General features: G+C 36.3%; 2 protein-coding genes across 4 annotated transcripts; both read right to left on the bottom strand.

Moving 5' to 3' along the window:
• Positions 1-6,607: 6,607 nt before the first annotated feature.
• On the bottom strand, positions 6,608-7,468 carry LOC149250280 (uncharacterized). Of its 2 annotated transcripts, XR_016266819.1 has the most exons (4): positions 7,450-7,468; positions 7,264-7,350; positions 7,078-7,170; positions 6,608-6,905 (listed from the first exon to the last, which is right to left on the bottom strand). XR_016266819.1 is itself a non-coding variant. In XM_089458997.1 (3 exons), exons 1-3 carry the CDS (start codon positions 7,390-7,392, stop codon positions 6,708-6,710), a joined length of 420 nt encoding a protein of 139 aa, XP_089315123.1. In that variant the 5' UTR covers positions 7,393-7,422; the 3' UTR covers positions 6,622-6,707. The 2 variants fall into 2 exon arrangements, 1 of the variants encoding a protein (XP_089315123.1); XM_089458997.1 differs by lacking the exon at positions 7,450-7,468 and having other exon boundaries at positions 6,622-6,905; positions 7,264-7,422.
• A 1,711-nt stretch (positions 7,469-9,179) lies between these two features.
• Positions 9,180-20,017, bottom strand: LOC149250279 (uncharacterized). 2 transcript variants are annotated; one of them, XM_089458995.1, is made up of 3 exons: positions 19,886-20,017; positions 10,034-10,199; positions 9,180-9,637 (listed from the first exon to the last, which is right to left on the bottom strand). In XM_089458995.1, the coding sequence occupies exons 1-3, from the start codon at positions 20,000-20,002 to the stop codon at positions 9,186-9,188; spliced, it is 735 nt and encodes a 244-aa protein (XP_089315121.1). In that variant the 5' UTR covers positions 20,003-20,017; the 3' UTR covers positions 9,180-9,185. The 2 variants fall into 2 exon arrangements, with proteins under 2 accessions (XP_089315121.1, XP_089315122.1); XM_089458996.1 differs by lacking the exon at positions 19,886-20,017 and adding an exon at positions 14,635-14,697.
• Between the last annotated feature and the right edge of the window lie 1,023 nt (positions 20,018-21,040).

The following is a 21,040-nucleotide window of genomic DNA, read 5'->3' as shown; positions in this document are numbered from 1 at the left end:
TTTGATTTCCTGGAGGAGAACAGAACATGCATATCTATAGGTGATTTCCTCTGAATTGATTAGTGAAAACTTCAAATGGTCCACACCATTGAATATATTTGTTTTCACATATAGTTTGAAGAGGAAAGGATGCATGAAACCCTTGCACGAAGCTGGTGGATAGCATAAGGATCACTGGAGAGTATGAATGAGTCTTTTGCTTGGACACCCATGAGTTCAGTTGCAGCATTATCAAATGCAATGACATTTTCCAGTACACCTCTGTGGTCATGCATTTCAAATTTCAGCACATACCGATAGTCACATTCCGAGAAGATCCCACCATATTTTGTGTAGTGCCACATTCCATTTGAGTGGTTGGAAATTTTTTTCATGCATTGCATGCCATCAGATGAGAGAGGGCATGCAAGGAAGTAGAAATATTGCATGTCAATAGAGGTGATGGTTCCACGAATAGAGAACTATGTTGGTTTTCTAGTGGGATGTGATTCTATGAGGTCGACAATTTTATGTTGTGTGTGGCCCCGGTTAGAAGGCCCTAAGAATTTTATACTTAACAATGGTGAAGAGATCAAGCGATCTATTTGATGAAACCATGATTGCAGTTGTTCAGTCTCTAGAATGGTAGGATCTAGCACAAGGCTAGTGGTCAAGATAGTCCCAACATTTCTTCCATTAAATTTGTCTATATGACCCCCTTTGATTGCAAGCATGGTCGAAGCACCAGAAGAGGCGAGTTCAACTAATTGCTTGCCCAAGGTGTGGAAATGCACCCCCCATAGGGTGATGTTGATACTATAGCTATACATGTCTTCCAAGCTGAGAGTTTTCCTAGGTGTTTTAGAGCCATCTCTTCAATGAATGGTGGAAGTTGGAGAAGTGGACTTGACAATGCCAATGGTGTCAAAAATTGAGCGAGATTTTTAGATTTGATTTCATATATAGATTTAAAATGGAAACAATAGAAAGGAATAGTCGGAACATCATCTAAGGAATGTTCAACGGTGGAAGTTGCAGAGAGGGAGACAACCCATTTCTATCCAGATGCTTGTAATTTATGTTTGTTGGTTTCATAGTGCCATTTGAAACCATGTAAAGCTTCCCAATTTGGACAAGGTCATTCAAGGAATCTGCCATATCACTGAAGACATAGATATTAATTGTATCATTGGCAGAATCAACGAGGTCAAATCCAAAGACCTTTTCGGAGCCTTGATCATTGTTGTAGGAGTGAACGTATGTTTTTCCAAGCACCCTACCCTCAATCGACCATTGTTTACTATATGGGATTAGTTCCATGAATGGAATGGCAGCAGGTAGAGTGAAGGACAATTGAGTTGATGATGGCACAAAATCCTATGTCGAAGCAATAGTAGACGAGGCGAGGGCATGTGACACTAAAGAGCCTAGTTTGTATGTAGACGTTTGTACAATTTGAAGAAGCTTTGGGTCCCCAATAAAATTTGCATGACGTTCGAGAACTTCCAGTTCAATAATTTGTAGAGTCATGAAAAGAAGGAAAGAAAGAGAAAAGAAATGCGACATTAGTCGGAGTGACAGTGGCAAAGAGAGGGAAGGAACAAAAAAACATCAAGAATATGGTGAAGAGTGAACATATGCATAGTTTTGCAAAAAAGTGAAATTGACTTCTTTGAGAATGATAATTGAGTCCAAACGGAGGGCAACAGAGATGACATGGCCATTATAAGTAGATGGAAGAAATTTTTTTTGCTCAGAGTTACCATTAGAGAGGGAAATGCGATAGTGTTGGGACGATGTCTTTGTGGAAGCAAGAAGGTCGAGTTCAACGATTTGGAGCGATGGTTGGATCATTGTAGAGCCAACGAGCAACAAAGTGATGGCATTCATTGTCAAGGAAACTTCCATGATGACGAGGAAAGGAGGTGTCCTGAAAGGTGAAAGCCTATAAAATATTTTCAACATTGGAAGAGAAGCGAAAATAAAGTAGTGAGTGCGGTCGTTCATAGGATTGGCATACTTGGAGCCAAATGAAAGAAGAACGATTTACAATTTAGATTGTTGCCAATAGTCAAAGGTAAGGGAAAATGAAAATTGAAATGTTTAAGCATAGAAAGTTGGTTGTTTATATATAACATTTCAAAAATTCTACAGGCGAGTGTATTCTATGTTGTGACAATGCACATAGTATTCTAAGCTATATACACATCATGAAAACATTGATACTTTCCATTAAAGTGCATAAGGTGATATGGTTAGCAGCTTCTTGATTCTCACCTATTTGTTATTGAAATTTTGGGGCAGTTATCCGGTTGAAGGCAGAAACATGACGTGCAGTAGCAACAACAACATAAAATACAACTCAAAAAATCAGTAGATTAGTGCGACGTGAAGAGGGTAAATAGAGCACATGCCCATCTACTAGCTAAGTTGGGGGGGGGGGAATAAATTAGAGTCAGGACATGTGGTAGAGGTCACGGGGTTACCAATGATAGAGAAAATGACAGAGACACTCGTTCAAGCAAGAGTAAAGTGAGAATAAATGTACATAGGTGGGCCATTAATTAGATTATTGAATAGAATAGTCCTCGACGTCGGGATGTGTGGTTAAATTTCAAATCTTAATCAAAGGAAAATGTGACATATTGATTAAATATACATGGGAGTTTCGGTATTTTGAAACTTTGACATGAGAAGAATCATTTTCAAAATATTGCAAGTTGAATGTCTGATCTAGCATATCAATGTGGCTCATTTGAATAAACACATTTAATAAAGTGTCTAGGCATAAAATATATCAATTTCATGCGAGCGAGAATAAATGGAAATTAAACGCACATGGCCGATCCATTAATTAGATTAATCACTAGTAGAAAATGATGAAATTAGTGACTAGGTGACTAAAAAAGTTAGTCACCGCAATTATTTCAAGTGAATTACCACTAAATTTGAGCAATTTTATGTGACCAAACTAAAAATGACTAACTTAAACGACGAATTTAGTCTAGGGATAAAATATACATCTAGATAACAAGTGACCAAACTAAAAGCGACTAACTTAAATGACTAATTTAATCAAGGACTAAAACATATGACTAGATGATAGGTGATAATATTAGTGATGATTAACGTAAATGAATACTATAGTCCAAGAATAAAAATATGACCAAATAACAAGTACAACAAGTATATGAATTACTCATTTATATTAGTAATTTTTAATTATGTCACTCTGAAATTGGAAAATATCAATTTTGATACTGAAGTGTTACATTTCACTACAAGAGTCTCTGAATCCATCTGTAGTGTTAAATTTAGAAACAAATGGGTCTTTGAATCCATATACAGTGTTAAAATTATGAATACCCTTTTGTCTCTAAATTTTAACACTACAAATGGATTCAAAGATCCCCTTCTTTAAATCAATATGTAGTGTTAAATTTAGAGGCAAAGGGGTCTCTGAGTCCATTTGTAGTGTTAAAATTTAGAGACCACTTTCAGAGGGTCTCTAAATTTGTCTGCAATGTCAAAATTATTTAGGTAGATGGATTCAATGACCCCCATTAAGGGATCCATGAATCCATCCATAACGCTAAAATTATAACAATTTTATACAATATAGAGTATAGTTTATAATATATAATAGTTTTATACTCTCTTTGGAAGGAGGGACAAGAAAGAGAGACATAATTCTTAAATAATTGTTCAAGAATATTGATCATGGGAATATTCAAATATGACCGAAACACCTTATGATTCTTCTTTTACCATGGTTAAGACCCCAAGTGCCATACATGGTGTGAAAAAACTCCTAATGATATTGAGGCCAAACTTAAAGGCCCCAAGGCCCAACTATGGCACACAAAACCTTCAAATAACACCCTCAAAATCATACTTGAAGACTAGATATATCTTAGATAAGATATGTGTGGTGGTTTGAGGCCTTATTCATGTCTATTGAAGTACTAGAGAAATTTTTTTTAGGGACTAAGGATCCTATTTTCCTTCCCTATCCATCATAAAGGCATAAGCCCCATTCTTATTATGAAAAACATACTAATTGTGCTTATATTCCCATTATAATATTTTGTTCATGGACATTAAACATGAGAAATATTTGTTTTAGGCCTAAGGCCCTTTTTCATTCCTTGGTCAAGATATAAGCCCTAACTCCCATATATTATGTGGAAAACCTCATAATGGAGCCTTTATCCTAGATGGAGGCCTAAATTCCCTCAAAGATGATTTATATATATATTGTTCTTTATGGTCTTTTTCAGGCAATGTAAGCTAAAGAAGTTTCATTTTGGGCCCGAGGCCATTGTTTTCATTCCTTTGCCATGGTACAAGACTAAGACCCATAATACTTACTATGTAAAACATACCAATGACACTAAGGATCCCCCATAGAGGCCTATGATCCCTTATAGAGGTCGTGAGTGGTTCTTTGAGAACTACTTCATAAAGCTTAATCATCAAATATTCAAATAAGGCCTAAGCCCCTTATGTTCTTATTTTGACCAACTCTACACTTGTAAGCATCGTATGTGATTTAAAAACCCCCTAATTTCATTATGGTCCAATGATGAGGCTCCAAGACCCAACAATGATGTGAAAAACCTTTTAATGGAAGACATATCCCTCATAGAGGCCAAAGAATATCCCTTAGAGAATATAAGTAATGTGGTGGTTTGAAGCCTTTTTAATGACCACTAATTATTTACACTACAACAAAACCAGCGATTTGCGCCAGATTTAGCGCCAGATTTTAGTGCATTTTTTTTTGTAATTGTGATGAGCAACCTGGCGCTAAATCTGGCTCTATTGTACAATTTTTAAAGCGTCATTTTTTGCACCTGATTTTGCATCCTTTTTCACGCTAGATTTTGCATCATTTTTTACACCAAACTATGCATCATTTTTTGCGTCAAATTTTGAACCAAGATTTGCATCTTATTTTATGACAGGTTTTGCTTCTAGTTTTGTGTCATTTTTTGCATCTATTTTTCATTCTCTTTTGCTTCCTATTTTGTGTCATTCTTTGCTTCCATTTTTGCACCATCATTTGCATCAAGTTTACACTGTATTTTGAATCCAATTTAACGTCTTTTTATGCATCCATTTTGTGTCAGTTTTTGCATCTAGTCTTACGCCAGGTTTTGTATCTAGTCTTACACTAGTTTTTGCTTCTATTTTTGCACCAGCTTTGGTGCCTATCTTTTCACCATGTGTTGAATTTGATTTAGCACCAAATTTTGCATCCATTTTTGTGCCCATTTTTGCATCTTTTTTTGGACCATTTTTTACATCCACATTTATGTTTGATTTGTCTCCATTTTTCCCATCTCATTTTGCACCATATTTTGCATCATTTGTTTCATCCAATTTTGCATCATTTTTAACACCATCTCTTGCATCTAATGTTACATAATTTTGAGCATCCAAATTTGCATTTATATTTGCATCTTATTTGAGTCATGTGTTGTGTCCACCTTTGCATCTTATTTTGTGTCTAATGGTACATTCAATTTAGAGCCATTTTTTACGTCTACTTTTGTATTTGTTTTTGCACCAAGTTTTGCATCCAATTTTAAGCTATTTTATGCCCCTTTTTGCACCATTTTTTTGTGTCTACTTGTGTCCAATGTTGCACCATTATTTACACCGACTTTTTCATCCAATTTTGCATTTTTTTGGTGTCTAGTTTTACATCGTTTTCACCATCCAAATTTGCATCTTTTTTTGCCTCATTTTGTGTCCACATTTGCATATAATTTTGTGTCTGAGTTCGAGCCTAAATTTGCATGTGATTAGGAATCATTTTTTACATCCAATATGGCATCCTTGGTTTCACCTTTTTTCAGCCCCATTTTGCATCTTGTTTTATGTCTTTTCTTACATCTTTTTTTTTTTTTCCTTTTTTGCACCCAAGTTTGCATCCCAAATTTACACCATTATTTGCATCATCATTTGGCATATTAATTTGTAACATTTTTTGCTTTTTTTTAACGCTCAACTTTGCATCTTATTTTACATCTAGTTGTTGTCTTTTTTTGCATCTAATTTGGTGCCCATTTATGTGTCCTTGTTTTTGCCCAATTTGATATCCTTTTGTATGCCATGTTTTGTTCCCTTCTTTGTGTCAACTATTGCACAATTTTTCACTTCTAATTTAAAACACTTTGTATGTCAATTGTCCGCATTTTGTATTAATTCCTAGTTTAACATCCAATTTTACTTTCAATTTTGCATCCATGGTTACATCCGCATTTGGCTTCTTATATAGAGTATATTTTTCTTTACATATATGAACCCCTTTATAGATTCATAGTGAAATATATGATAGTTTCTAAATATCATTAAAGCATATATCACAATTCAAAATCATTTGTAAAGAAATTTAAGAGAAATTGACAACATCCATCCAAAAAAATAACAATGTGTCATTAACAACTTTCAAAACATGTATAAAATAGCAACATAATACTAATAAAATCAGTATTATTTTTAATCAAAACAAGTAAAATTCAAATATGATTAACAAATCAAAATATTTCATGAATATCGTTATTCTACGATAAATTAACAACATACATAAATCAAACTCATCGTATGATTACAAAATCAAAATGTCTCATTGATATAGGGTAAATTCACAACACCCATATAAACATAACAATGTCATTCTACACAATAATTTCTTCATAAAAATCAATGCATGTGCATGCCTAGCTACCACCACCAAGATCATCCTCATGATCATCTTGACCATCCTCATTACTCTGATCCACATCATCACCAACACCGCAACTATCATCATCATCTCCTCCTTCACCACCATCATCCTCATCCTCATCCTCATCATCTCCTGATATATGTTGAACATAATTTGGTTCATCGTCTTGGCAATCATTACCTATAGCATTCTGACAAAAAAAATCAATATTACATGTTAGTATTAATTACATAACACAACGCATGTTTTTGTTATACAATGTTAACCATAAAATGAAGTAAGATATAATATCTAATAGTACTAAAAAATAAAATGAAAATATGTTTTAAAAGTATATTGGAAATCCAACTAAGATTACATACCATGGAGTCCATCCAAACAACAAATTCAACCCATCTCTTTTCCTGCAGCACCTCCTTTTCCAAATGATTTGGAGGTCTTCCATATTTTAGTTCCTATCAATCAGTAAATAGGGAGAAATTAGATAACAATGACTTTCTTCTAGTACAAAATTTATTAAAAAAATATCACATGTTTAATACACTTACAAAGGTTGTTATCAGTGCTTTTAAACCTTTCTGGCCACTACGATGAGTGACTTTTGTCTTGGTTAACCTCGCCTTGGATGCCTTGTCCTTAAACATAAACCAATTCAATTTATTTTCACACAAATACATGTTTAAGATACTTATAAGTATTAATACATTCTAAATAATTAATGAAAAATTCAATACCTGAATGCTCTCATTGCCGACTTTTCTTTGTGTCTTCTAGAAGAGATTCATTCATACTTAAACAAGGGGTATATATTGTAACTTTTTCTAAGTTCTGAATTTTTGGATCGAATATTAGAGTCCAGGCCAAATAAGGTGCTTAAACAGGTTGATATATTATATCCCGGCGTAACCTCATGGATCCTCAACGGAGTATCCAGTTGGGAAGGTTCCTACTTGCTCACCACAATCTGTATATTTTCTCCAACTTCGAAATTTTGGTTCTCTCCAGCTTCCTGGCCATTGTTTCCCTCAATTTTGGTAGGGTCAATGAATCCCTCATGTTTTCTGTTGCTGTCCATATCAAACAATTTTTCTCTAATTGGACCTGCATCAGTTATGCCATCAACAATAAAAATGCTTTCCTGGCATGCTCCCTTCATGGATTTGACTAAAGATCAGTAGCAGGAGTTACAGGTGGTCCAGGTTCAGGAGTAGATGGGTGGGGTTCAAGAAAGCAGTAAAAGGAGCTAAAGAGGGATCTCCTAGTGTCCAAACAGGACTAACTGCTTAAAGACTGGGATCTGCTAATGACAGATTGCTCACCCGGGGTCTCAGGATCAACATGAAAATATTGAAACCATATTCCACAGAAGTGAGATCTTGAAACCATCCAGCATTCTCTCCCAAGTTCCCAGCATCTGGGAGATGAAGGTTGGTATTTCAAGTCCTTCACTTTCATACCTCCGATGAGTGGATTATCCAGAACGAGGTTTCGAGAAAGGCAGGCAAAAAAGAAAATCAGATTGTTTTTTGTATTCGGTAGCATCTGAAGTTCTGGTCTCCAACAAGCTAATCACTCCCACTAGAAAGCCATAATGAAATTTCCATATGTGAAATTTCTATAAAGACTCTGAGCCTTTTGTTTTGAAATCCTGTAATATGTATACCGACTGAATGTAAATGTTTGTTCACTAATAGGAAAACAAGGTTACTATCTATTAACATATTTCTTAATAGTGAAGAATTGCATTGAACTTCTTTGTGCTATACATATGAATTCTCAGATACTATAAAATATCCGCTGAAAACTAGAACACCTCTAGTTATACTTCAGTTTATAGATCAACTACAGCACAGGAAAACAACCTTATGTCAGACAACATCATCAAATAATTCTGTAGCCGTTGACTACAAGATTTGACCACTTTTGACTACAAAACTAACCAGGGCCATATGGGTGACAACAGATAAAAGAAAGCAGAGAAAATTTGTGTTATGTATATGTTATCTCTTATGCATACAATATTATTATGTGCCTATGGAAAGATGGAACCTCTGCATTTCTTTGGATTTAGGCTATATCATTTTCCTTGAATTAACTAGGTGATTTTTTTTTATATTTTCTCATGTAGTAGGTGCTCCAAGGACATAAGGACTCAGTGTATTCTCTTGCATCTTATTGTCTCAATAGGATTCCGAGCTTGGCCACACTTGTGTATTTTTATTTTCAATAAATTGAAATTGGGATTCTCACTCTGAAAAGATATGAGGGAAAAATATAAACAATACTTGCAAATTGATAGATAAGATCGTTTTTTATCATATGGTAGTATTTAATGATAAAATTCTGTGCTACAAAAAAACACTGCTTTGCATGAACGAAAATAATGGCTACATAAGATTTTCCTAGATGATATCCTTTATCCCATTTGCACAGTCAGGTTTCTGTCAAGGTCTGCACCTGACACTTTCTCTCAGAGCTTAGCAGCACCAATGAGGATACTCTTCATACAGTTAATTAAAGTTTGCATTTGTTTTCTGGAATGCAAAGATGCGGGATATACACATGCACAATCCAAAGCTCCATTTCTGACTGTATCAAAAACTGCAAGAGAAGGTCCTACTCCATGAACAGAAGAGCATCCCATATAATCCTCTAAACCTATTGCCCTTTTCAATTCATCCATTTCGTCCACCATGGGACCTTCAAATACAACAATAAGTGAAGTGCGAAGTGAAGATGATGGAGTTAAATAAGGATGTTGAATTGCTTGGCACATAAGGAAGTTGACATCACTCATGTCTGTGAAATGTTTTCGATTCCTCATAGATGTATCAAGTGCATTTGAGCATTGTCTGGCCAGCTCCCAAAAGTCCCCTGTTTCATTGATATGATGGGTATTCATAATAGCAGAATGGTAGAAACCTTCGTGCCCACAAGAAACCAAAATAAGGGTCAAGGGAAGCAATACAAATATTCACACAACTGATCAGAAGAAAATTAATAAAAAAATAAAGGGTATACAAATTGAGATATACTAATACTGTTTGTAGCTGATAGAACCACACACAATTGCTTTCTTACTGAATACAAGTGTCTATGTACAACATATATACCATGAACAACATGACTGCTCACACTAGAAAAACCCAGTTCATAGAGTGCAAGAAATCATGCCATAAATAAATTAAACCTACAGAAACCGATAACTGTAAATAAATACAAAAACATACTGTGAAAACTAGACAAAACTTTGAAGCAGCAGTGGTAATTCAAAATAAAATAAAGCAATGTGCAAATATGGAATTGGCAAAACCTTACCAACACTATGATCAGATAGGCTGTTGCCAACGAGGCTTCTGCAGTCAACCAGAGTTATGACAGAGTAATGCTCCCAGCGATTGCCAAGCTCCTTGAGAACGGAAGTGGCTTTAAGCCCAGCTGCTGTTAAAGCTCCACACATTGTTGTTCTTTCTGTCTTGCAAACCTGTGATGGCAATCCATCAACATCAAAATTGATACTCATGAAATCATAGAACTTATAGTTCATTAATTTATAATGATATAACGTAGAGAACAAAACCTAGTGTGCATTTACTGGCATTAACAATGCACAAATGTAAGACCTCATGGACTATAAACTCTTTGTGGACAATAAACTCTATTAACATGGAAGATAATAGACTTTATGGCCTAGATATCACTAGGCTATAGACCTTATGGACTTCCTATCCACAGTTATAGAACAATTCCTATCCTCTTCATTGACCTAGATACTAGGAAATAAACCTTATGGACTTCATATCCGCATAACATAATTCCTATCCTCCCCATATGACTTCTCTGACACTACTAAATCAAACAGTACACAGTATTGGATATTGACTTGCAGCAATGCTACAAAACTATCTATAAATCTATCAGTACAGATTATCAACTTACATTCTAAAGCTGAGCTGTCCTCTCTGAGCATAAGCACAGATGAACGATTTGCGAATGGCGAGGAGAATTAGGATCTTCAAATGGAAAATTGGCATGCCTCCTGGACCCCAAAGAATATCCCAATAAGTCAACCCCATGAGCCCAGAAGGGCTTGTTGGCCTGGCCTCTGGGAATTGCATCCTCTATAGCCATAAAATTTAGGTTTTCTTCATGATATCCATTCTTCTCTGTCTGAGAATTGGTTTCATATAAAGATCTTAGAAATTTCTATAAAGATCTTAGAGGCTAGATCAGTGCGAAAGAGGGAGAGAGCCAACAAGTACCATGGATAGTGAGTAGGTTTCATATCTATAGTCTCTTTATTACAGGATGGTATAACATTACTAATCAGTGAGGCACATAGACTAGTGTACATGTTTCCACCAAGAAAGCTCATAACACAAAGACTAATCGCCCGGTTGGATTCTTCCCTGCACCTGTTTTGGCTGGATCGAATCCCTATATCGGGAGTAGTGCCAGCGGGGAGGTGGGCCGGCATCTAGCTAGTCCAAATCATCCATCCAGGCACATCAATCTCAATTTTATGTTTGAAGTGACAGGCAGGCCCCTGACTTATAAAGGGTTCATTCATGCGCTTGTTCTCGCTTATTGATCGGATTACCTTATGGATGCTCGACACCTTGATGAGGTCTGACCTAGATCGGATGCCCAGCTATATCGGATGGGCGGCGAGATGAGGGATGTTTCTGCTCAAGCATTGATTGACTAAGCCAGTTTTTTCCTACAGGTTTCCAATCGGGGCCAACAGGATAGATAGATTGGGCTGATTCCATCCATAGGTTCAGATTAGTGCGTCGCCCTACTTACTATTATTAGGCGACCCCTATTCTTATTTGAGCTCTTCCAACCTTTTCACAATGGCAAGCAATTACCGAATCCACAATGGCTGGCAAGAGCGCCCCCAGCTTATTCCTATAGCTATGGCCAGATCTTCCAATCACCTGGGAAATCCGAACAAAAGAAAGTGAGGGGCCCTACCGCTCCAGGAGCAATCAGCCAGCACACCGGTGCTCCACCTACTGGCCAAATTAGATATAAAAGGAGGACGTTAATACCAGTTCCCCATTCATCCCGGAATTCAGATCTTTTGACCGGGAATAAGAATCTCGCTTGACCAATCTTGCACATAAAGACTCGTTACGTAACGTATCCTCTCTCTTGCGACCGAAAGGAGCTAAGGAACCAGTAACTAAGATGGGTGGGGTTCATGAAAGCAGTAAAAGGAGCTAAAGAGGGATCTCCTAGTGTCCAAACAGGACTAACTGCTTAAAGACTGGGATCTGCTAATGACAGATTGCTCACCCGGGGTCTCAGGATCAGCATGAAAATATTGAAACCATATTCCACAGAAGTGAGATCTTGAAACCATCCAGCATTCTCTCCCAAGTTCCCAGCATCTGGGAGATGAAGGTTGGTATTTCAAGTCCTTCACTTTCATACCTCCGATGAGTGGATTATCCAGAACGAGGTTTCGAGAAAGGCAGGCAAAAAATCAAATTAGAGTGTTTTCTGTATTCGGTAGCATCTGAAGTTCTGGTCTCCAAAAAGCTAATCACTCCCACTAGAAAGCCATAATGAAATTTCCATATGTGATCTGTATGTTTCTACACTCAACATCTGCATTGCACTCCTTATAAACCATCTCCTAAAACCACTGTATCAATGCATACTAAGCTCACCAGAAATCTTTCTAATAATGACCATAGCTCCTGTAGGGATGGTATCGCCATAATCCATGCCACAGCAGTAACACACTAAAGCCTACTAAAAGAGAAAGCTTGGATTGTGGTGTGACTCCCTAGCATATGTGTTATACAATAATCAACCTCTAGCCCTCTAAGTAGCTCTATAATGTATCTCTCCTCGCATCATTGCCAAAATATGTCGCAGATAAGCAATGTAGGTTGATGCCATTCATTCAAACCGACTTTGTTGTAGAGGAACGTGTCAGTCAACCTGTGTGTTAATGTTATACATATTGCAGAGGAACAAAGTCTTATACATCGTGAGCCATATGAACTGTGTAGAGCCAAGAGCCATCGGTAATAGAATTGGCAGTAACAACATACCAAGCAGCTCTGCTACTGCTGTTCAATGAAGCTACGAAGATGAGCTGTGTAGAAATTAAATTAAATATCTGAGATATTTTCTGGAAGAGAATCATCAATACCTGAACAAAATAATGCATCATTACTCTCCATAAGATTTGGCTTATCTAATGGATCACTAAAGTCCAGTACCAAACAAAGAATTCAAGCAAGAAGACATATCAAGGCCTTCTGTAAGCATAGGCATCTTCAATGGAGCACCCATGTTAGAAGGTTCCTGGTTGCTAGCCACTGTGTCTACTTTCACAAGTTGTATATTTTCTCCAACTTTGAATTCTTGTGTCTCTTCAGCTCCATTCTGTACAGATTGTTCTTCCTGGTCATCCTTACTACCATACTTGAAACAAGTCATTCATACTACTGAAATGGAGCAGCCCCGCTGCTAGATAAAGCTCAAACTTGATGAAGATCTTCTTACTGTTATTCAAAAATTTTTGCAGGGTTATGATTTGAAACCCTGCTTCGACTGAAACCCCAAGTGTAGAAGATAGTTTTGATTTTGAAATGCTAATAGTACAGACAGTGGATGTCAACAATATCACTGACTGCCAGAACAATCTGCCCATGCATACACTCTTCCTTGATTATGATATTGAAGATAGGCAAAGGAGGTAATACCAATGAGATAGATCAATGCTTCAGAGAATGAAGATCGGTGGATACTCCTGGACTTGTTATGGAGATTGAAGACACAGTAAAAGTCTGACATTCCTTAGAAGTGAAGTCAGATGATCTTTGGTATCATCGATATTTGTTCCTTTTACTTCTTCATAGGCACCTTACTAGCTAGTGCCAGTGAGAAGTATCAGTGAGTTCTGAGGGAGAAACATATATTTTCTTACTATTCCAACTATATGCCCTAGACTTGAATCTAAACAGCGAATTGTCAACGATGGTGTCTTGTCACTTAAAAAAAAAAACTCAACAGTGCCTTGTGTATCTTAAATTCAACAAGTTTATTTATGCTGATCTCTGTAAGATTACAGTCTTCATTAGGAGTTCTTTCCATGGTCATATAAGATGATGCCATTTGATGCTATTGGTTAGATTACATATAAACATCGAATTCTCAACAATGGTGTCTTATCACTTAAAAAATACTCAACGGTGCCTTATGGATCTTAAACTCAACATGTTTATTTATGCTGGTCTCTGTAAGATTACAGTCTTCATTAGGAGTTATTTCCATGGTCATATAGGATGACGCCATTTGATGCTATTGGTTAGATTACATATATATGGAGTATCGATTCCATATTAACTATGCATCAATGCCAAAATATGTCGCAGAGAAGCAATGTAGATTGATGCCATTCATTCAAACTGACTTTGTTGTATAAGAATGTGCCAGTCGACCTATGTGTTAATGTTATACATAATGCAGAGGAACAAAGTCTTATACATCGTGAGCCATATGAACTGTGTAGAGCCAAGAGCCATCGGTAATAGAATTGGCAGTAACAACATACCAAGCAGCTCTGCTACTGCTGTTCAATGAAGCTACGAAGATGAGCTGTGTAGAAATTAAATCTCAACTAAATTTGGAAGATGAAGATCTTATTCAACTTCTGTATTTAGTTTCATGTGGCAAGATCGAGATTCTTCTAAAGGAACCTAGCACTGCAACAATATCTACAAGTGATAATTTTGAATTCAATCCTCCCTTTTCGCACAAGTTGAAAAATATTAAGATTCCACTTACAGATATGAATGCAAATGAGAGGAATAGAGTGATTGAAAATGTAAAAGAAGACAGACATTTCTGAATAGATTCAACAATAGTTCTCATCATGAAGGCTAGAAAAATCTTACCTCAGCAACAACTATTGAGTGAGTGTGTTGAACAGTTCCAAAGCACATTCAAGCCCAAACTTAAAGCAATAAAATCCAGAATTCAGGACTTGATCTCAAAGGAGTACCTGGAACGTGACAATGAAAACAGTAATTTATTGAGATATATAGCCTAATATCGCTGATTGAGATGCAAGTCGAAAACAAATCTGTAATGCAACATATGGTTAATTTTGTTTTATTTTAGAGAAATAAAACATATCACAGATTGGATTTTCCATGTGAGTTCGACTGACTAACATAGAAATACTCTGTTTTGCAATAGAGGATGAAGAAGTTTTCCAGGTCAGCTAATCAGTCACCCAGTTCTACCTTAAAGAGGAGGGACTTAGATAATGCACGGTTTTTGTGCCACAACTCATCAGAGGAGAGAACACTGCTCGACTCATGCTACTGTTCCTTAAATTTTGTTTTATGTTTCAGACAGGGAGTTCCATCCCTTCGTCTACAAGGAAATAACATAAAGTGGCGATGGATCGATATAGAAGTTAAAATTATTTGGATCTAAAGGAGTGGTGGTTTTATCCACTACTCCAGCTAGTGCCTAAAAAATATAAAATTTGGGTTTGGTGGTTGTGAATTCTATTGTCACTGAAGGTAGGTATAGCCTAATTTTGGTGTCCACCAGAAACCTATCAATTACTTTGGCTATACCCTCTTTACCCTTCCTTTCATTACACCAATCTTACAAATAGCATGCACTTTCAGAACCTAGTCAAAGAGCCCCCAACTCCAATGGTTTTTCAGACTGGTTATGATTTGAAACCCTGCTTCGTCTGAAACCCCAAGTGTAGAAGATAGTTTTGATTTTGAAATGCTAATAGTATTGACAGTGGATGTCAACAATATCACTGACTGCCAGAACAATCTGCCCATGCATATGCTCTTCCTTGATTATGATATTGAAGATAGGCAAAGGAAATTATACCAATGAGATAGATCAATGCTTCAGAGAATGAAGATCGGTGGATACTCCTGGACTTATTATGGAGATTGAAGACACAACAAAAGTCTGACATTCCTTAGAAGTGAAGTCAGATGATCTTTGGTATCATAGAGATTTGTTCCTTTCACTTCTTGATAGTCACCTTACTAGCTAGTGCCAGTGAGAAGTATCAGTGAGTTCTGAGGGAGCAACATATCTTTTCTTACTATGCCAACTATATGCCCTAGACTTGAATCTAAACAGCGAATTGTCAACAATGGTGTCTTGTAACTTAAAAAAAAAACTCAACAGTGCCTTGTGGATCTTAAATTCAACAAGTTTATTTATGCTGGTCTCTGTAAGATTACAGTCTTCATTAGGGGTTCTTTCCATGGTCATATAAGATGATGCCATTTGATGCTATTGGTTAGATTACATATAAACATCGAATTCTCAACAATGGTGTCTTGTCACTTAAAAAATACTCAACGGTGCCTTATGTATCTTAAACTCAACATGTTTATTTATGCTGGTCTCTGTAAGATTACAGTCTTCATTAGGAGTTATTTCCATGGTCATATAAGATGATGCCATTTTGACGCTATTGGTTAGATTACATATATATGGAGTATCGATTCCATATTAACTATGCATCAATGCCAAAATATGTCGCAGAGAAGCAATGCAGATTGATGCCATTCAGTCAAACTGACTTTGTTGTAGAGGAACGTGTCAGTCGACCTGTGTGTTAATGTTATACATAATGCAGAGGAACAAAGTCTTATACATCGTGAGCCATATGAACTGTGTAGAGCCAAGAGCCATCGGTAATAGATTTGGCAGTAACAACATACCAAGCAGCTCTGCTATTGCTGTTCAATGAAGCTACGAAGCTGAGCTGTGTAGAAATTAAATCTCAACTAAATTTGGAAGATGAAGATCTTATTATGAGGCCGAATTGACTGGGTTTGGCTGAGCTCATTTGGAGGAGATTTTTGTTGGTTTGACTAGCATTAACTTTCTGGTTACAACATCTTGTTAACTTTTGTTTGGCTGGACTGTTTTGACAGTGATTGGGCAAGTAATTTTGTATGATGTACTCTCTCTCTCTCTCTCTCTCTGTGCTGAACTTTTGAAGAATAATAAGAAGATTTGATCAAAGGGTTTTCCCCACATTGGGGTTTTTCTCTAGCATCCGCCAAATATTGTGCCCTCTTGTCTTGACTTGTCTTATTCTTATTGTTTATGTTCTATCTGCAAATACTCTCAATATTTATGTGATTTCTAATCTGGAAATTTATATTGGGCTAATAAGGAAAATTGACGTAAATTGCTCTAAAGCATAAGAACATACCATTGTTATCTAAAATTAACAATCATTCTATAATTAGCATGATTAAAATGTAGAAAAATGTTATGGAGTGTCCAAGTAGTGTAGAACAGAGAAGCAAGAAAAAATACCACAAGACAACCATAGGGTTGATAGAACCATGTTTAGGCACATTAGATATTGCTTGGTGACAGAGTCTTACACCTTTGAAAGGAATATTTGTTTCCCTACATTTCTATTGAACAAATACAAACCTGAATATGTTCTAAGGACTATCATGGAGGGAGTCGAGATGACCCACAGGACCCATAGCTGAATACACAAGGGGATTTCAATGCTGGAAATCTAGTTTATAGCATAGTAGCAAGATTTGGTCATATTGCTCTTTATTATATGGAAATTCGGCAACAGTACAAAATTCAGTATGTTTTCACTGCAATGCAGATACAGAACAGTTCACTTACCTTATAATGTCTTTGATACCCATCAACATATAAGCCCCAAAAAAACAGAGCAAAAACCTCAAAAAAATAAAAATAACAGTAAGAAAACACTTAAAAATAAACTACATTGCAAAATTTTCAAAGAATAAATTGCTTTTTCTGGTTTTAGTGTGTTCTGAGGATGAAATTCTTCTAAAATATGGAACAAAACGCTTATTTTCATACTGAGAAATATAGATTTCCATATTGGAACCATGCTGCATTTCTTTATTAGGTATTTTCCATACTGAGTTGTATTTGAATACATATTCGGATTCAAATTTTGCTACTATGGTTTATAGCCATTCCTAGTTACACGTATGCTGAAATCAGGGAGGTCAAGGTAATCAGATAAATTGTCACAACAATTATGAACAAGAGGCAACCTTCCTTGAAATTCTTGAACCTCCAGTAATCAGAAAAATTGTCACAACAATTATGAACAAGAGGCAACCTTCCTTAAAATTCTTGAACCCCCTACCCTTGCCTGGATTTGCTCACGGCGCCAATCAGTCCTCATGTACATGTACATCAAAATATTTATTATATAATTAACTATAAATTTGTTAACATTAAAAGGACAAATAGATCCTCTGTTCATGTAGAGATGCTCACTGACGACCATGTTGACAATGGCGATGAGAGGGAGAAACTGCCGTGATATCCAATCTTCAATATGCATATTTTAGATAATAAAGACTGACCTACTAAGTTAACCAAGTAGCCGTTATACAAAGTACACATAAATGAAGCTCAAAGCTAAGAGATTTTTTTTCTCACTTTCTTTGCTTCCCACACAAACTATTACTCGATTTCGATTTTTCTTATTAGATTCCAAAATTTAATGAAATTATCTGGCTGGGAGCATTGTTGCAGTGCATGGCTTTTATCCACTATCTCCACTACAAATTTTGAAATGACAACAAAAAATCCATTAAGACCGGAATCTCCCCACAACAGTGAAAGCAGAGTTCATTATTCAAGAACAAAGTAAAGCGAACCAAATACTCTAAGAGCAGGACATGCATGAGTCCTCCAGACCCAGATCCACTAGATTGATTGCATCATTTTTTCAGCTGGATGAAGCATCGATGACCCGGTAGATGCACCAGTCATGAGCAAAAATAACAGACGATCAGTGATTCAGAAGCACCCTTACCAAGCACAGTTGAGATCATCCAGATAATCCACAAGGCCATCTAGGTATGCTATCTTACAAAAGCTATAATTCTCAGCTTATATCTTGTAGACACTAGACAAACACCCATCACCAGGGTTCTCCCTTCCACACGTAACCCGTCAAACTTTGCAGTCCGATGAGCTTCAATAAAGTTTTCCAGGATAGAATCCAGCCTGGTTTATGGCCCTGCATACCTCTCCTTTGACGCTTAGATAAATTAGGACTTATTTATTTTCTAGGCTTCTGCTATTAGTCTCGTCTTCATTGTATCAGGTTTATCTGTTATTATAACCCTTGAAAATCTGATAAGGAAATCCAAGAGATGCTTCTCCATATTTGTGAATGGCATTCTTCGTAAAACTGTTGACATAGACTAGTGCACCTAAATCTGGGGGATTTAAACTGGTTACCTACTAACACGTAACCAGAACCAGCCAGATGCTCGTCTTCATTGTATCAGGTTTATCTGTTATTATAACCCTTGAAAATCTGATAAGGAAATCCAAGAGATGCTTCTCCATATTTGTGAATGGCATTCTTCGTAAAACTGTTGACATAGACTAGTGCACCTAAATCTGGGGGATTTAAACTGGTTACCTACTAACACGTAACCAGAACCAGCCAGATGCTCAACAACATTGGCTACAAACAATTGAGATAATCACCCCTTTGTTATTTTATCATTCGTCATTCTGTTAAATCTGAAATCTTATTTGTAGTCTCTCCTTTTCAGCGAATACCTTTAAGCACTCCAGCATCAATATATAGTTTTAGTCCCATTAACCTAATGTCCTTTCATCATTTGTGGACATTTATATAATTTATTTCTTTATTCCGAAATTCTTCTTAAAATTATTATTTCCATTTCTTTATGAACCTTTTGCTGTCGAGCAATTGGTGTTATTTTGAGCAAAATAATTTGTAAACGAAGTTTCTTGGTTAGTGAAAAGCCCGCCAAAAGTACCTCTACGCCAAGTAGATCCCTGGAAAGTGTCTATCTCTCAATGTTAGTGACATCTCAACGCATTCACCCATTCGGGAGCTTTCGTAGGCAGTCAGCGTCGTATGTAGAGCATCTAGCTCGGCGGGCCTCACAGTTTGTGAGGAAGAGTAAGCAGATCGCAGAGTATTTGCTTATTTCACTCCTTTCGGAAAACCTATAAATTTTTTAAAGTAACTGCTACTTACGAATCATAAGTTTTTTAAAATAAATTCTACTTAGTTCCAGATTTTTAGATTTTTAAGGGGTTTTACCGACCCAAAATAGAGATTCAATAAATGGAAGAGAAGCTTACTGATGATGACATCGCCGTCGGGGCTCTGGAGCATCTTGTCCATTCCCTTGGGGCCGAGTGAGGTGCGGAGGATTCTCGCAATGGACCTGGCGGCCGCAATGTTGGCCTTCTGAGCATCTAAGTCTTTGATTCGGGTCTTCTGCTCCTGCTCCTTTATTATGATAAATGGCCTCCCGTACTCATCAAATGCCAGCGCCATCCCTGCAAACAGTAACAGATTGCAGCACAGAGATTAAAACCTAAACATACAAGAGTGGCTGCTAAAAACACACTGGATTTTGAACCAGAAACCTGAAATGCGTGTACTCCTCTCTGTGTGGAAGATTGAATGTGCGGGTGGAAATCCATTGAAGTTAAAAATGGAACATACCTTGGCGCCGTCAATGGATTGAAGAACCGATCGTGGGGTTCGAGTGTCTGCTACTGGTGAACCCTAATTCGCAAATCTATGCAATCTCGTTTTCGCTCCCGCCCTGCGAAAAGCGAACAAATCCTCCTTCTTGTTCTAGAACGTAAACGAAGTTTGGGTTGGGAGGGGTTTTGTAAAGAAAAGTAAAGCTTTACCTTTTTCAAAAATGCTAATTTCATAGTGAAAAACAGTAAATACATTTTTTTATTTTCACATCACTAGTTAAGTAGCTATATAATGTTTTTGGTTCTTGGTTAGGTTGGAAAATATTTATAATAATATAATTTTATGGTTGTTGTTTAAGTTTATTAGGTGTTATTAAAAAAATAAATACATTTTTTTTTATTTTCACATCACTAAAGAAGTAACTATATAATGTTTTTGGTTATTGGTTAGGTTATAAAATATTTATAATAATAATAATATAATTTTGTGGTTGTTGTTTAAGTTTATTAGGTGTAATTTTTTTTAATTTCAATTTAATAATTTTTAAATGGAAAAATATGATTTTAATTTGGTTGTATTGAAAATATTTATATGTTTTTACATATAAGGTGGGTGCAAACAAAGGAGAATATATAGTAAGTCTATTTAATAGTTAATAACAAGTGTTAATTTCTTAAAATTATATGATAAATTTGAAAGGAGTAGGGTATGTATCTTTTTTTGGGTGAAATATATTAAAATTATTGTGTGAATGGGGTTGTAAGACCCTATATTTTCATCCTGGGAAAATATAGTCCTCT

Source organism: Pinus tabuliformis, chromosome 7 (genome assembly GCF_031772625.1).
Source record: "Pinus tabuliformis cultivar Carrire ecotype Pingquan chromosome 7, CPIR1, whole genome shotgun sequence".
In the NCBI taxonomy this organism is placed as follows: domain Eukaryota; kingdom Viridiplantae; phylum Streptophyta; class Pinopsida; order Pinales; family Pinaceae; genus Pinus; species Pinus tabuliformis.
This window is presented reverse-complemented; position numbering and strand designations above follow the sequence as displayed.

Coding starts and splice junctions, on each gene's coding strand:
- LOC149250280 (XM_089458997.1), bottom strand. CDS start 7,392: ATGTATTTGTGTGAAAATAAATTGAATTGGTTTATGTTTAAGGACAAG. Junction 7,171..7,263: donor AAGCACTGATAACAACCTTT/GTAAGTGTATTA, acceptor ACTGATTGATAG/GAACTAAAATATGGAAGACC. Junction 6,906..7,077: donor TTGTTTGGATGGACTCCATG/GTATGTAATCTT, acceptor TTTTTTTGTCAG/AATGCTATAGGTAATGATTG.
- LOC149250279 (XM_089458995.1), bottom strand. CDS start 20,002: ATGCTCAGAAGGCCAACATTGCGGCCGCCAGGTCCATTGCGAGAATCC. Junction 10,200..19,885: donor CGACGGCGATGTCATCATCA/GTAAGCTTCTCT, acceptor TTGCCATCACAG/GTTTGCAAGACAGAAAGAAC. Junction 9,638..10,033: donor CCTATCTGATCATAGTGTTG/GTAAGGTTTTGC, acceptor GTGGGCACGAAG/GTTTCTACCATTCTGCTATT.